Source organism: Mus musculus, chromosome 9, assembly GCF_000001635.26.
Source record: "Mus musculus strain C57BL/6J chromosome 9, GRCm38.p6 C57BL/6J".
Taxonomy (NCBI): domain Eukaryota; kingdom Metazoa; phylum Chordata; class Mammalia; order Rodentia; family Muridae; genus Mus; species Mus musculus.
In genome coordinates, this window is record NC_000075.6 from 62359194 (window position 1) to 62374603 (window position 15410).

Genomic DNA, 15410 nt, shown 5'->3' on the forward strand with positions numbered 1-15410 from the left:
AGCTGCAGCGTGTGGCCAAGCCTGGTTCCCACTTAGCGTCTTAGCCATAGCTGCTCCTTCCATTGTAAGAGCCCTCCCTGGTCAGATACTCTTAGGGTCAAGTATGCGCAGAAGACGGGCCTTGGGTAGTGTTGCTGGCCACCCTCCAGTGCTGTTCTCTGTCACTGATGATTTTCTGTTTTCCTTTGAGCATCAATCGTGTATTTATCACTCACTGACTTAGGATCTGACTCCCCCTGCACGTCGGAGGGCATTGGCATTGGTTGTCTGCCATGCTATTTCTTACCGCCTAGCTTGATGTCTGGCATACTGGGCCTGTGGTCTAAGCAGGTAACTTTCCTCCAGAGGAAAAAAAGAAAACCCAAGCAGCATTTTTAGAAGTGACCCACAACACACACTTAGCAGCGCTTCATAAGACATTACTCATCCATATAGCGGGTGCTCAGCACAGTTTGTATACAAAGCTCTTCTTACAGATAGTTGCTTAGGGTTTTGATTAGCGTGGGTCTCCCACCTTTCTGCCTAAGCATCCCTAGTTCCTTGTCATCACCCCGGTTCTCAGATGCCTTCCCACCCTGGTTGTCTTCTTCCTCGCAGTCTGCCCTTGAAGTTCTGGAATTTACAGTTTGGTCTTGGAGGTGCAAATGGGGTTTGGGACGCTGCCATCAAGTGCCTTTGGGTTTTTCCCCACTTGTCTTAAAGTTTTTGTTACGTTTTCTGGGCAGTTGTGTGCTCAGACATCGGTGTCATAGCATCATGTGGAGGTCAGAGGACAACTTGCAGGAGCTGGCTGGTTCTTTCCACATGTATGCTTCAAAAGTCAAACTCAGGTCATTAGGCTTGGTGACAAGCAGCTTCAGCCACCGAGTGCCCCCCACTCCCATCCTTGGTAGGAGAGCTTGAATATAATAAGGCTTGTTAGTACCTGCTAGGCAAGCATTCTATCAGTGAGCCACACCCCCACCATGCCTGCTCTTTTTTCTCTCAACCCAGCCTGAAGAGCTTAGCTTTGTCTGTGTGGGCTCCAGTGACTGAGGTAGGTGGGGTGTGCTCTCTCGGAGACTGGTCTCCCCAGCATTGTCACCTATTTCCAGCCAACTAGCCCCTCCCTGACTCTCACAGTCCTAAAAGTTGTAACATTTTGTTCTTTAGCATTTTAAGATTAAAGCAAGCCCGGTAGTGGTGGTTCAGGCCTTTAATCCCAGCACTTGGGAGGCAGAGGCAGGTGGATTTCTGAGTTCAAGGCCAGCCTGGTCTACAAAGTAAGTTCCAGGACAGCCAGGGCTACACAGAGAAATTCTGTCATGAAAAACAAAAACAAACAAACAAAAATTAAAGCAGTTGCTGGGCAGTTGGTGGCGCACGCCTTTAATCCCAGCACTTGGGAGGTAGAGGCAGGTGAGTGGAATCTCTGTGAGTTCAAGGCCAGCCTGCTCTATAGAGCAAGTTCCAGGACAGCCAGTGCTACACAGAGAAATTCTGTCTTGACAAGAAATGAAACAAAATTAAAGCAGCTATAGACCTGTGAACAACAGCTAACTCAATCTGCATTCTATTTTTAAAATAATTAAGTATAGGTCAGGTTCCACTAGCAAGACCAGGCGGAGAAAAAACGGCACTCTGGAGCTAAGCCAAGCCAGGCGTTCCCCTTCCCCCTTTCCTTCCCCTCCTCCCTTTCCCCTCCCTTTCTTCCCCCTTATTGCCCTCCTCTTCCTTCTCCTTTTGCCCCTTCTCCCTGCCCTCCCCTGCTCCTTCCACCAGGAGTTTTAGCATAAGTATTTGATTTGTCCACTTAGGCAAGTTGAATGCATCCTGTTAGGCTAGGGGGAAAGGGCTGATTAACTCACTTCTTATGCATGACCGTGGCTAATAGGCGAGGCTCTTCTGCGTGATTGCTGCCCAAATCATCTGCTCCCCATTGGAGCTTGGGTGCCAGACTTCAGCACCAGGAATTGCTCAGCTCGTGTGATTGAGGAGGCTGCTTGTCAGGCCTGGTCAAGGTGGCAGGAAGGAAGCCAAGGGCAAAATTTCTTCTCTGAGGTTATTAGACTTCTTGTCTATTTCCATGCCTTCTGGGGGAGTGTAAGGCCTGGTTGAGAGGAGGTCCAGCTCTAGTCTGGGCACTACCCTCTCCGTTCCTTTTATTTGTTCCAGTTTTCTCCTGCTTCAAGCAGTTCCCCCTGGATAGCTGAGCCCTAGGCTGAGAGGACGGGGAACAGCCCAAGGTTTCCATCACAGACTAACTCTGATCTTTGCATATATAATGGTTGGCTTCCAGCTCATTATGTGGCTGAGGATAGCTTTAACCTCTTGATTCTCCTGCAACTACCTCCTGAGAGCTGGGACTACTGGCACTTCATCAGGCGTGGCTTATCTGGTGCTTGGGATCAAACCCAGGGTCTCATGTGTGCTAAATAAACATTCTACCAACTTAGCTGTAGCAACATCCCCTAAGTGAGTGTGTTTGTTTTGGTTTTTGCAAAGCCAATTGGAAGTGGGGTAGATCTCCAAACCAGGAGACTCCAGTGTCCTGGCCTGTGAGTCTGAATGCTTTTTGCCTTCAGGGTTTGGGGTGGTCACAGTCCTTGAGTTGCCAGTCTGTGGGCCTTTGAACAGTGAATCTGGGGAAGTGATCTCACTTGTATCTTTCAGTCAACATCTCAAGGTAGAAACCCCAGGGAGTGTGCCCAGCTTCCCACAACAGGCAACCATGAGCCCACTAGTGGTCACAGCATCACTTAGGTCTAAATCTCCTGTCTGATTTCAGCAGCTGGTTACTGGCATCCCTCAGTTGGCACATCTGCTCTGCCCAACCGTGGTTCGAGTAGAAAGGGAGTCGGCCATCTAGAAATTTCTCTAGAACGATTGCCCACCTCCAGCCTGAGTGGCTTTGTTCCCATGTGACCAGGAGCACAGACTGATGCCAGCCCCTCTGTGCAGGGAGCCTGGGAAGGTGGACTGAGTCTTTAGACCTGTCAGAGGCTCTCAGAGGGCCTTGGTGGACAGGAACAGGCTCCTGGGAATGGTAGGGGAGGGAAGGTAGCCTTCCTGTGACCTGCAATGTCATGTGGGGTGAGGCATAGACCGCTAGCTGCCTTGGGAAGACGTGTGAGGTTGGGGGCCTGGGAATCCTGCTTTGGATTTGCACTTGACCTCCATGGCCATTAAAAGTTTTGGGGAGGAATAATGCTCCACAATGTAACATCACTGGATCTGTGGCCCAACCCTTCTGAATCCAGCTTTTCTATTGCACAGGGACAGTGCTGCAGCTCTTTAGTGCGAACATATCAACCACCGTAGGTTTTTATCAGGAATTACACTGTGGGTGAGTGAGGTGAGGTGTGGGGTCTTGTTAGTGGAGGTGGTTTCTGCCCGTTCCCCCTACCACAGTCGGGGCTTGGGTGCCATTGGGTGCTTGCTCTCTGAGATGACTGATGACACTCCCACATTTGGAACCTCACAACCTGGGCCGCTGGGGACTACTTTTATAATCGTGGTGTGCAGAAAGAGCCTAGCTGATCCGTTTCTCCGTTTTAGTTATTACCTAGAAAAATGAACAGTTTTGTAGTTTTGCACGCTGAAACCTGAGCTCTTCCACGTCTAAGGTCCCTGTGCCTCCTTTAGGGAGTCCTGGCTGAGGGGATGTTCATAGACATGGAATTTTAGGACCTCATCTCTTTATTCCAGCCCCACTGCCCAGTGTGTAGGCTGGAGGGAGGATGGGGCAGAAGCCCAGAGTGGGGAAGCAACTTCTACCAGGGCACACAGCAAATTCAGAGATACAGCAGGGACAGAAGCCAAGCATCTTGCAGTGTGTGGGTGCCTTTTGACTAACCGGCCCTTTTCGGCTATCTGGACTAGTGCTCTGCGGCTGACTATATGCCAGCCCCTACCGGAAGACAGGAAGGGAACTGTTAAGTGAATGGAGCCTGCTACGTTTGACCATCACCTCCGGCCTCCCAAGCTCTCTCTCCGCACTCCATCTCTCTTTCATCACCGTACTCTCCTCCTTGGACAGCCAGTCAGACCCCACAGCTGCTCTCTAGGCTGTTTCCAGCTTCTTTGGTAACTTTCTGTTACTTGAAAGTTGAGCGGGACCAGGGCAGGGCCAGGCAACCAGGGAAGGCTTGGTTGAGATGGGAGGCAGGAACGAGGCTTTAAATGGAGGGCTACTTGGGGCAGGAGTTCGCCTCAGCAGTTAACAGCGCTTGCTTGCTGCTCTTGTCGAAGACCCCGGTTTGGTTCCCAGAATCTACTTGTGGCTCACTGGCGTTTGTAACACCAGTTTCAAAATATCTGATAACTGTCCCCTGTGAGCATGCACACAGTACAAGGCATGCAGGCAAAGCACTCATAACACATTTTTTAAATCTTTTTTAAAAATTAAAGATAAGAGGAACGCAAAGGCTGGGGGCAGAAGCTAGGTATCCTTTTGAGCAAGCCTGGCCAGCACCGAGCCTTTCCAGTGAGTGGAAGCGTCCCTAGCACCGAATACTCCTGCAAGGAAAGCACAGGCGAAATCACCCGACCGCGCGGGGAAGAGTGGGGAGGAGCCAGGGACAAGAGCGAGTCGCAGGGCTGGCGGGCTGGTGCAGTCTCAGCCTGCCCTGCCAGCTGGACCTATGAGCCAGCCTGATCTTCCTCGGCCCGCCCTCCTGCCTCTAAGTAATGAGGATGGCATCACCGTTGCCCGCGCCACGTGCTCCCCCGCCGCCTGCCTGCAGAGCTGCTTTGTACGTAGCAGCAAAAATCCGAGGCCCGGAGAGGCTTTCAATTCTCGGGGAGGGTTTTGTTTGTTTTTAAAGCGAAGAAGGCTCTTGCCCCTGGCTAAGACTACGGAAGATCCTGAGAGGCGTTGAAACCCCCAAGCCCTGGCAGCCACAAGGCTGCAGGAACTTGGGAGGATGGTGGATGGGCCGTGGGTTCTCTTACTTTTGGGGATGGCGGTGGGGGGCAGATTCTGACCTAGGACAGGAGGCGTGTTGTGGCAGAAAAGAAAAATTAAAATTAATCACCCGGGCCAGAGTTCTCTGCCCAGCCGCCCATCTTCCGCCCCCCCCCCCCCCCCCCGTCCTCTGCCGAACATCAATCTCTCTGGCCCACTTCACCCCATACTGTGGGCCACATTTTAAAAATTGAAGTAATAAGAGGGCTGGAGAGATGGCTCAGCAGTTAAGAGCACTTGGGGCACGTGCAGAGGACTTGGATTCTGTTCTCTGGACTCAGATCCGGCCCCTCACAGCCCCCTGTAATTCCTCCAAGAGATTGCCCTCTGCAGGCTCCCCTACACAAGTGGCATTCTCTCACAGAGACACATAAATGAAACTTTTAAGTTTTTTTTTTTTAAATCTATAGATGGGATTCTATGTGTAGTGTTTATTTTCACCAAGTGTGCCTACAGGCAAACAGTTTGTGTGTGCTCTGAGTAAAGTAGGTTTTGTTTGTTTGCTTGCTTTTTGTTTTATTTGTATTAATGTGGCTGTGTAATTAATGCGTATGCATGTGCCTGGGGAGACTAGAGAGAGTGCAGAATCAATCCACTCCCCTCCCCAGCTGGAGCTACAGGCAATTGTGAGCCTCTGACCCTGGTGCTGGGTACCAAACTCAGTCAAGAGCTGCAAGTGGCTTGCCTGCTGAGCCATCTCTCCAGCTCCTAAAATGTATCCCTTTCAGTGGGTTATGATCAGAAAACACTGACCTCTGTTCAGTAAGATCTCGGTAACTTTCAAAACATCCAGCCTTTCCCCCCAGAGCTGTGTCCCTTCCCACACAGGTCGGTAAGTAGATTTTACCGTTAAAACAAACGCAAGTGTCCGTTTATTAGCTCTGCCTCAAACCTCAGTGACTCACACAGCGTGGCCTTCTAGCTAGGAATGGGATCTGCAGCAGGGGGTGGCCCATTTAAAAGCTGACCTAGTTAAAATCCAGGAGCACCAAAAAACACTGGGTCAATCTGATTTGAGTCTTCTGTTCGAAGCCTGGAACCTGGAACCTAAATTGGTCAGGGACTGACAAGGTTGAAACCAAACCACATATATTTATCCAATTCTTGTTCAGTAAAGGAAGCGCAAATCATGTCTGGAGGTTGGGGGTAGAAAACCAGGCAAAGCAAGATGTAGAGGTTGAACCCAGAGGGTTTGTTTTAAATGCTCTCCACGGCTCCAGAGCAGGGTGGGAGGCTTGGGGTGTTGGGCTCAGAGCCTGTGGCAGGAAGGCATGGAGGACTGGGCCTGGTTAGGAGCCTTCATTCCCTGCTACCATCTTCAGTGTGGACACCATCAGTAGAGCCAGTGGTAAAGGGGATGGTGGGTAGCTTTTTTTTCTTCAAGCTGGCAAAATTCTAGGCTAGACTTCTTATTGTGTAATCCGGCCCTGGGTCGTTGGCACTAGAATTCTGAGAGGAAACTGGAAGCCCAGAGAGGTGAGAAGGGCGAGAGACCAGTGGTTCCCCACTCTTCTTAACTGATTGCAACCATACAATTTTTTGTTGCTACTTCATAACTGTAACTTTGCTATAGTCACAATGTAAATATCTGTGTTTTCTGCTGGTCTTAGGCAGACCCCTGTGAAAGAGTTGTTTAACCCCAGAGAGGTGGAGACCTACAGGTTAGGAACAGCTGGGCTAGAGAGAGGAACTTGGACTAGAGCCAGGTCTGTTTGGCTAGAGTCCGCCTTCTGCCCATCCTGAGTTGCCATAGAAGTTCTGAAAAAGTAAGGGGCGGCTCTTAAAGTGTCCTTTCCCCCTGGGTCATTATTTTTTTTAGAAGGCCTGTCGTAGACCCAAGATGTCCATTCTAATCAGAGCCAGCGCCACAGCCATGTGACCTACACACATAGTTGGCTGTCACTGTCTTAGAATTCTATGTGAGGCTTTGTTTTGTGTTTTGTTTTGAGATGAGTTTCACATAGCCCAGGCTGGTCTCAAACTCAGTGTATAACTGGGGATGGTATTGAACTTGTCATCCATCTTCTACCAAGTTTATGTAGTATTGGAAAAATCAAACAAGAGACTAGTACAGGCTAGGAAAGCATATGCTATCTACCAGGTAAATTTCCAGCAAGGGGCCCACCATCTCATTTTGCACTGGGCTATAGTTACATAGCCATTCCTGATCAAGACAGCGCCTCTCTCTTCCCGGTCTCCGGGTACCTCTTATCTCCCCTCGTGGCCTTTCAGGGCTGTTTACCAGCCAGCTGTGGATTTCCAGCCTGCCACCAGCTCTCTCTCTCTCTCTCTCTCTCTCTCTCTCTCTCTGTCCGACTCCTCCTCTACCCCCCATCTTGGATCACCATGGATTCTGTGACCCTTCAGCCAACTATGCGGCAGGAGTGTCTTATGTAGGGAGAACTGACTGGAGTGTGCTGAGTGCTGCGTCAGTTTGGTATTTTAGTGGCTGATCCCATCCCCTGTCAGGGCTGGTGCTTGATTGGCATAGGCACACGCCCAAAGCTGTTGCGCCCAAAGCTGTTGCGGGAAAGCATGAGCGTTGATCCCACCTGCTATAGTGCACTGTTTATGCTTATGAGCTGTTTGGGCCCCTCCCCCCTCTCTCTGTATTCCCAGTACTTATTATATTGTGCCTGGCCCAGTAAGAGGGACATTTGCTAAGCAGTGCTGTCCCATGCGTCCCTCTAGGCTGATTATGGGGAAGGACAGTCTCTGACCTCTAGGAGGGTCAGATGCTTAATACACGATTAAATGATTCATGCTGCTGCCTCTGAGATCGCTGCCCAGCCTTGGGTTCTTAGAGCCAGCTACAGGGACGGCTTCCTAGGAGGGAGTCTTGAATTAGATTTGGGTGCAATGGGTAGGTGACTTGGGGGAGGGGGAAGCGGCCGGCTAGTAGGTCACTAACCAGCCGTGAGTGTTTCAGAAGCTGGCTAGAGTTTGCAGTTTATAATAGGCTAAGCCGATGCCACCGTCCTTTTCCTAAAGAGGTGGAATCTTGGACTCCAGAGAACATGATATCATTCAGCCCAGATCAGGGGGTCTTGCATCCAGGGTGAGGTTGGTCAACAGTAGCCCAGGCTATCTCATAACCACATCCTTCCCTGAGGTCACGACCTTCAAGACAAACACGCCTGAAGTAACTAGGGCTGTGACGAAGGCTGCAGCGTTAGAGAGAAGAAAGGTCACATCTGAGAACTTCGTAAGGATCAGACTTGGTGGTTTTGAAACAAACGAGTTGTTGTGTTGCGTGAATGTGTTTGTGTTTATTATGAAGTTCAGCTTTCACTGGCAAGGAACGAAGGCAGACCCAAGTCTGGGGTGGGGGTCTCGGGTAAGGTTTACGAACGGGAGAGCCAGACCAGGCTGGCTTCTTATGTGAATGTGTGGTGCCTCCCTACAGCCAGCAGAATGTGAATGTCAGCCTCCTGCCTGGGGCTGAACGATCCTGTGTAAGCAGAATAGCCCTGGCCTCTGGGGCTACAGAGGTAACTGAGTGCACTGGGGTGCTGTTGTTGTTGTTGTTTTAAGGGCTAGTGGCAGTTGCTGTTGTGTGTTAAGGGCTGCTGGAACCGGGAGGGCATCTAAACCCAAAGTACAAATATTCAGTTTAATTTTAACTTGCAGTTCGCTCACACTCAGGACTTGGCAGGGGAAGTGGGCCTTTATTCTATTTTTTTTTTTTTAAGCACAGCACTTCTTGGATACAAAAGGGATGCTGTCACATGGAAGGGCTAGAGAAGAGGCTGCCAAGGACGGAGGAAGTGGGTTAGAAATGATAACAGTTGCAGGGTGAGTCCCCTTGGTCGCAGGCCTTGGGAGAGAGGAGGGGGTGGGGGTAGAGAGAGGGCAGGCAGAAGACTCAGGCAGACGATGGCTAGGGTTTTCCGCTTTGTCCGGTTTGAGCCACTTCTCGGCCTGCGAGGCTTGAGCTTTCTACACAATACTGCGATCTTCGGGTCTATGCCCTGGCACCCCCTAAACAGTGCCGGGCACCCTTACTCTCTGTCAGGAAGGAGGAGGTGCAGAAAAGCAAAGGAGACTGGGAAAGGCTACCTGAGACTTTGCCGGAGGGAGAGGAAACTCTTGGGGGCCCCACACCCAGCCGGAGGAGGCCAGGTTGAGCTCTGCACCTTGGTGACTGAGGAGGTGGGTGTGATGCCCACCAAGCTGGTGGAACAGGAAAGGGCTGAAGGAAAGCCATTACAGCCATGGGGACCTATGGAGTTGGGTGATCTCTGGGCAGGCACAGTTCCTATACCTTGGAATGTCAGAGATGCCTCAGGGGACCGCGCTACATTGAGCGGCCAGCCTGCATTGACCTGTTTGCCTAGGCAGCCACCTGCTGGGCCTGCATTTCAGGCTAAGTATTTCTTTTTCTTACTCCTTTTTTTGAGACTTCTTGTATAATCCAGGTAGGCCTCAAACTTGGCTTTGTAGCCATTGGTGATTTTGAGCACAGTTTGTGAGCTGCTAGGGATCCGATCCAGGCACTGCCGACTGAGCCAGGTCTTCCGACCCACACTGGTGTTTCTGAATGTGGTTGTAAATGGAGGGACTCCCCCTCCATGGTGTAGCTAGGGTGTGTGCCTGTTATGGGGAGGGCATTCAGAGTGTGTGTGTGTGTGTGTGTGTGTGTGTGTGTGTGTGTGTGTGTGTGTGTGTGTGTGTAAACAGTAGCTGTGATGACTTACATATTGTCCCTGAGAGTAGAGGCTCCCAGTTTGGGTGTGGTTCTGGGTGGTGAAGACTGTCCTGGCCAGCTGTTTGTAGAAATGCAAGGCAGCCTGTCCTGGTAGCGAGAGTTGGGGAGTAACTGAGGAGGTGCCGTGTCCCCGTCCCCATGTCTCTCCCCCCCACACACACACACACACATAGAGGCAACTTCTCTAGACATTCCCTTGACTGCCCAGCATTACCTTCCCACCCCAGGTCCTCTTATGCTTGCTAATGGCATTAAGGGGAGAGGCCGTCGAACCACTCTAGGAAAACCACAGATGACTGCAGTCTCTGAGGAGACACCGGGATCTGCCCTTGGAAGCAGGGATTCCCTGGAAAGCCAGTTAAGGAGAAAGCCTGTGCACAGGAGCCCAACACCTCAGACTTGTGTCCCTTGCCCACAGCCGCTCTTCCTCCATTTGCTCGATGCCCACAGCCAGGCCTTTCTCTGCAACTGTCTTGCCCTGGGGTGAAGGGCCCCAAGAGCTTCATTCTTACACTCTAACCGGGAGTGGCTTGACCTGGACCCGTGGCCTCTTAGATCCATTGAGAAGATGGATGGAGCATGGCCAGGGCAGAGGCTTGGAGCTCATGATTCGGGGAGGAAGGTGGTGTGGTGTTCCTGGCTTTCTTTCCTTCAGATAGAACTGTGAATCCCTGCTAGGGATGGGGCTGTCCTGCATGGAGCACTCGCTGTCTCTGCAGGGACCCAGGTGCCCCATAGTCCCTGCCCTGCTTATTAGCCTGGAGTGAACCCTGTTGTACCTTTACAGAGTGGCTGAAGACAAGTGGTCTCTGGAAGACCAGAGGACTCTCTAGGCAAGGTCCTCTTAGAGGAGAAGTGCAGCCATGGGTGGGGACTGGCTCGTGATCTGTTTATGCAGGGTGGTGGTGGGGAGGACAGTGGTGACCCTGTGAGATGTGTGGGCCTGTGGAGAACCCCATGGATGGAGGGTGCAGCACGTCCAGTCAGTATTTTCCATGTTTCCCAGAAGCTGCAGGGTAGAAGCTGATTCTGAGGCGGAGTCCTGGGGTGCAGGGGTGCATGGGGGACAAGTGCCATCGGGAGGGGTCAGTCTTCTCCTTTTAGAGTCCTTTCAGCCTCAAGCCAACTCTAAGATCTCTAATCCCAACTATTTCAGAAGCGAGTCAGGATTACAAATTGAAGGCCTTTTAAAGCTATGTGCAAGGACAATTCAGATCCAGTTTAGGCGACTCAGAGAAAGACTGTGTCAAAGTAAAAAGAGGGGGGGGGAGTGAACTAAAGGGAGCAGGTGCTTGCTTGCCTTGCATATGTGAGCACCTCGGCTCAACCCTCGCTTCTATACCACTGTAAGGTTCCTGGTATCACCAAGAGACTGGGTTCCCCAAGCACCTGGCTTGCCCAGGATTACCTTCGTTGGCCTGCGGACTCCTTTGGCTGTTTGCGCCTTTTCTGAGACCCACTGGCTTTCCCCCTGACCTAGCATCCATTTGCGGTGTTTACCCGAGCCAGCAACTGCCCCTGCAGTGGGTGTGGTTTGGATCCTCACGAGTAACTTCTACCGTCTCTTGCCACTTTTTGTCAGAAACAGAGAAATACCTCCCAGCACCACCCTCCCTGTCCTTGGAGAGGAAGTGGGTAGGGACCCTCACATTTAAGTACGGGCTGTCTTAGGAGTACAGGCTCTCTCATCCTCTATGAAGCAGGGACCAAGGAAGACATCCAAGAGCCATGTGGTCCCGTAACTGTGCCTTGTATCTCTGTATACCTTAGATTAAAATAACACCAAGTGTTCAGGACCACACGAGGCTTGTGGCTCCATTCTTGGACAGCACCAAACACTTCCTTTCTGGTGGGACCATCTGCTGGACAGTGCTGTCTAGGCATGAGGATGTGGACGAGGGTTCTCTGCTATGCTGCCCCTGTGGTGGAGCAGGCTGGGGACCTGATTACAGTGATAAGGGCCAGGCCTCAGTGAACAGGCTGAGGCCAGAGGGAGGAGGGAGAGCAAGCATGAGTGTATTGTGTGCAAGCCACGAGCATTTGGCAAGGGGGTGTGGGGGAGGTGGTGGTGGTGGGGACAGGGATGGGGACCACAAGGTGTGGACTGAAATGAGTAGCCTGCCTCCAGGGAGTATCTGGCCTGGGCATTCGTAGGCAGGGATACCAGGTGTCATGGCTACCTCCATTGTGGCTGATGCCTGTGGGCAGTAGGGACTGTCATTTTTATTGTATACTGGGATGTGTAGCAGGGGCTTATTCACACATGTGCGAGCACGTGCACACACTCACACACACACACACACACCAGCCTTGGTGACAGCAAAGCCTACTGGATATGTTCTCTGCAGAGGTTCCCCAGTTCTAAATATTTATTTATTGATTTTATGTATTTGAGTACACTGTAGCTGTACAGATGGTTATGTGCTTTCATGTAGTTGTCGGGAATTGAATTTTTAGGACCTCTGCTCACTCCAGTCAATCCCGCTACCTCAGTCCCTGCTCACTCTGGCCCAAAGATTTATCTATTATTATACATAAGTTCACTGTAGCTGACTTCAGATGCACCAGAAGAGGGTGTCGGATCTCATTATGGGTGGTTGTGAGCCACCATGTGGTTGCTGAGATTTGAACTCAGGACCTTCGGAAGGGTAGTCAGTGCACTTAACCACTGAGCCAGCCCATGGCTCCCCAGTTCTAGAGGTGTGCTTATCCAACATTCTCCATCTGGGTCTGTCTTTCTTAATGGTAGAAAGATGGGTAGCCCGGTCACCCTTTGCTCCGAGGCAGTGCTGATCTGGATAAGGCAATTGATGGGACGCTGGAGTTGGACCGCCTCTCTGACCCCTTCACTCACACCAACCTTCCTTTTCCAGGTGAAAGAGCTGGTCCTGGATAACTGTAAGTCAATTGAAGGCAAAATCGAAGGCCTCACGGATGAGTTTGAAGAACTGGAATTCCTAAGTACAATCAACGTAGGCCTCACCTCCATTTCCAACTTACCAAAGTTAAACAAACTCAAGAAGGTAAACAGGCTGGGAGCTGGGAGGCTCCGGGTGGGGGCGCCTTGTGCTCCGAGAGCATAATTAAGGGGTAGGCCAGGTGCTTGCTTCAACTTGCTGGCAGGGTCCCTGGGGATGTTCCCTTCCCGCTGGCTGCCTGGGGAGAGTAGCCCCGAGCTGGGTGTTAAGTGTACTTTCCCTTCCTGCCTCATACAGCTTGAATTAAGCGAAAACAGAATCTCAGGGGACCTGGAAGTATTGGCAGAGAAATGTCCGAACCTTAAGCATCTAAATTTAAGTGGCAACAAAATAAAAGATCTCAGCACAATAGAGCCGCTGGTGAGTCCCTTGGGGTCCTCTCCTTTCCTTGGGGGCGGTGGGGAGCCCGACTTTCATGGTTTTATTTATTTATCACTGTTTTTCTTTGACTCTCGTCCTGTGCTGTGAGCTAACATGGGTACTATTTCTGCTTAGTTCACGGAGAATTCAGTTGGACCAAGGTCACCTGGTCAGAATGGGCACCCAGTGTGGGGCAGGGAATGGAGCCTGGTGTGGTGTGTGCCCTTCAGCCCGGGTTGTGGTATGTCTGGGCTCACAGCCTGGCTGGCTTGCCACCCTTTGAGGAGAGGAGCAAACCTAGATGTAAGCTGACTCTGGATGTACATCAGCTATCATTTCTTCCAAGGGTTAGGGTTTAGTGCTGACACAGACGTGGCATTCCTGGAGTCTGAGGCTGTGGGTGGGAAAGCCCAGTGCAGGCCTTCATTTGCATATGGAGAGAAGAGTGTCTGTCTTGGTGACCAGGGCCTCAGAGACAGGATGGATGACACTTCTGGTTCTTGCTTTACTCATTTTCCAGTTAGGGAAATTTTAGTCAGAATGGCAGTTTCTTGTTACCAACGTCCCAGGTGCAGCGTTCTTTTGGTTTTTAAGGAAACCGCCCGAAGATGTGACAAAAAGAATCCATTGGAAATGGAGAAAAGTTGCAAAGCTTGACTTGAGGAAGGGCCAGGGATGCGGCAAAAGTGACTGTTCCGGGTTCACAAAGCACTCATCAGTCTCTGGACATAGTGAGCTCATGGGGCCAGGTGGTCATAACAGCAAGCAGGCGTTGCTTTTTCAAGCTCAGACTGTCTGTCTGTCTTGCTAATAAAGCACACTGACCACAGGAAGTTCTTTCCAGGTCTCCCACTGACCTAAGTGAAGGCAGAGCTGCTTTCATCTGCTGGGAAGCCCTGATGTCATCATTTTGTTAGGAAGAGAAACCTCTTCGAAGTTCTGACTCACTTGTGTTGGGAGTGTGAATACAGCTGAGTCTATACAGTCTGTCTTAACACAGACCAGAGCTCAGATGTCCTCTTGGCCTTTGGCCCCTCCACTAAGAATTACCTGGGCCTATATACAAAATAGTAGAGAATCAAGACTGACTCTGAGGGGTCTACTCTTCCTAGTTTGACTTGGTCCCCATGGCAACAGGGACTCGGTGAGATCCCCTGAATGAGGTGAGAGGTCAAGATTCAGCTGCATTTCTTGCTAGCTGTGGGCCTCCTCACTTCCTGGGGCCTCGATAGGGCGTTTCCCCCTTCCCGCCCCTTTCCCACGGTCACCCTCACCGTTGACTGCCTTTCTCCACTTGCAGAAGAAGTTAGAGAATCTCAAGAGCCTAGACCTGTTTAACTGTGAGGTGACCAACCTGAATGCCTACCGAGAAAACGTGTTCAAGCTCCTGCCCCAGGTCATGTACCTCGATGGCTATGACAGGGACAACAAGGAGGCCCCCGACTCCGATGTTGAGGGCTACGTGGAGGATGACGACGAGGAAGATGAGGATGGTAGGTGTCCTGGGGATCCTGGGATGCAGAGCTCACTCTAGACAAGCTGGCAAGCCATCTGCCACCGGTTTTCAAAGGGAAGAGGGACTGGTGGCCTCAAGTCCCCCCAGAGAAGAACACTATGTATATCTCTATAGTGTGATCCCAGACGTGGGAGAAGAGACCAGTTGTAGGGGTGGACTCCCCAGGGCCTTTTCTCCATCTGAGAGACCAGGGTCTTCTGCTGGAGAGGCTGTGGCGCCCCCTGGTGGTTGCAGCATGCAGGACCACTGGCCTGTGTTGGGCCCTTCCGTGGCCCTAGGGAAGTTGGGGGCTATAGTCAATGTCAGATCCCTTGGGAAGGAAGGAAAGGCTAAGGGTCTCTCCTCCCTACCCCATCCCCCTATCTCCACAGGCCCCCTGCAGTTGGCACCCTGCAGCTCTTCTGCAGGGCTTTATAGCTCAAACAGAAGTACTCAGATAGTGCCAGTCGATGTAGACATAAAATTCTTTTGTCCTTGTTGGTCTGGGTTCTTCTGTGAAATGTTCATATATTCTGTCAGCATCGGTGGATATCCTTTGCCCAAGGATTAGATTATACGTGTTCCCCTGTTGCACACAGTATGGTGTTGTGATATGTGGCATGGGTCTGTAGTACAGCCCCGGGGCCAGTCCTCCAAGCCCCTGGCCAGTTGCTCCACTACACAGGCCACTTGTGGCCTTGAACAGGGCAGTTCTCTGAAGAGGGATTAGTTATGTTGACTTAAGCTTCTTGCTCAAACCTCCGTGTCTCTGTGGCCTTACCCACACAGAGGTTCTTCTACATATCTGACTTGGAGGAAGGCTTATAGCATGAGTCATTTTTTGTGTGAACACCACCTGTGTGCATTATTAGAGCAGTCGGGCTCTGAGCTTTGCTGGGGGGTGGGGCAGACATGGACCCTCCC

General features: G+C 51.2%; 1 protein-coding gene across 3 annotated transcripts in view; it reads left to right on the forward strand.

Annotated features, from left to right (window-relative positions):
- The window catches only part of Anp32a (acidic (leucine-rich) nuclear phosphoprotein 32 family, member A), a 37462-nt gene that overhangs the window by 17851 nt on the left and 4201 nt on the right, over positions 1-15410 (forward strand). For all 3 annotated transcript variants that reach the window (NM_009672.3, XM_006510779.4, XM_006510778.3), the window contains exons 2-4: positions 12527-12676; positions 12869-12991; positions 14292-14484. In NM_009672.3, coding sequence (NP_033802.2) covers positions 12527-12676; positions 12869-12991; positions 14292-14484 — 466 coding nt within the window. The remainder of the gene's footprint in view (positions 1-12526; positions 12677-12868; positions 12992-14291; positions 14485-15410) is intronic.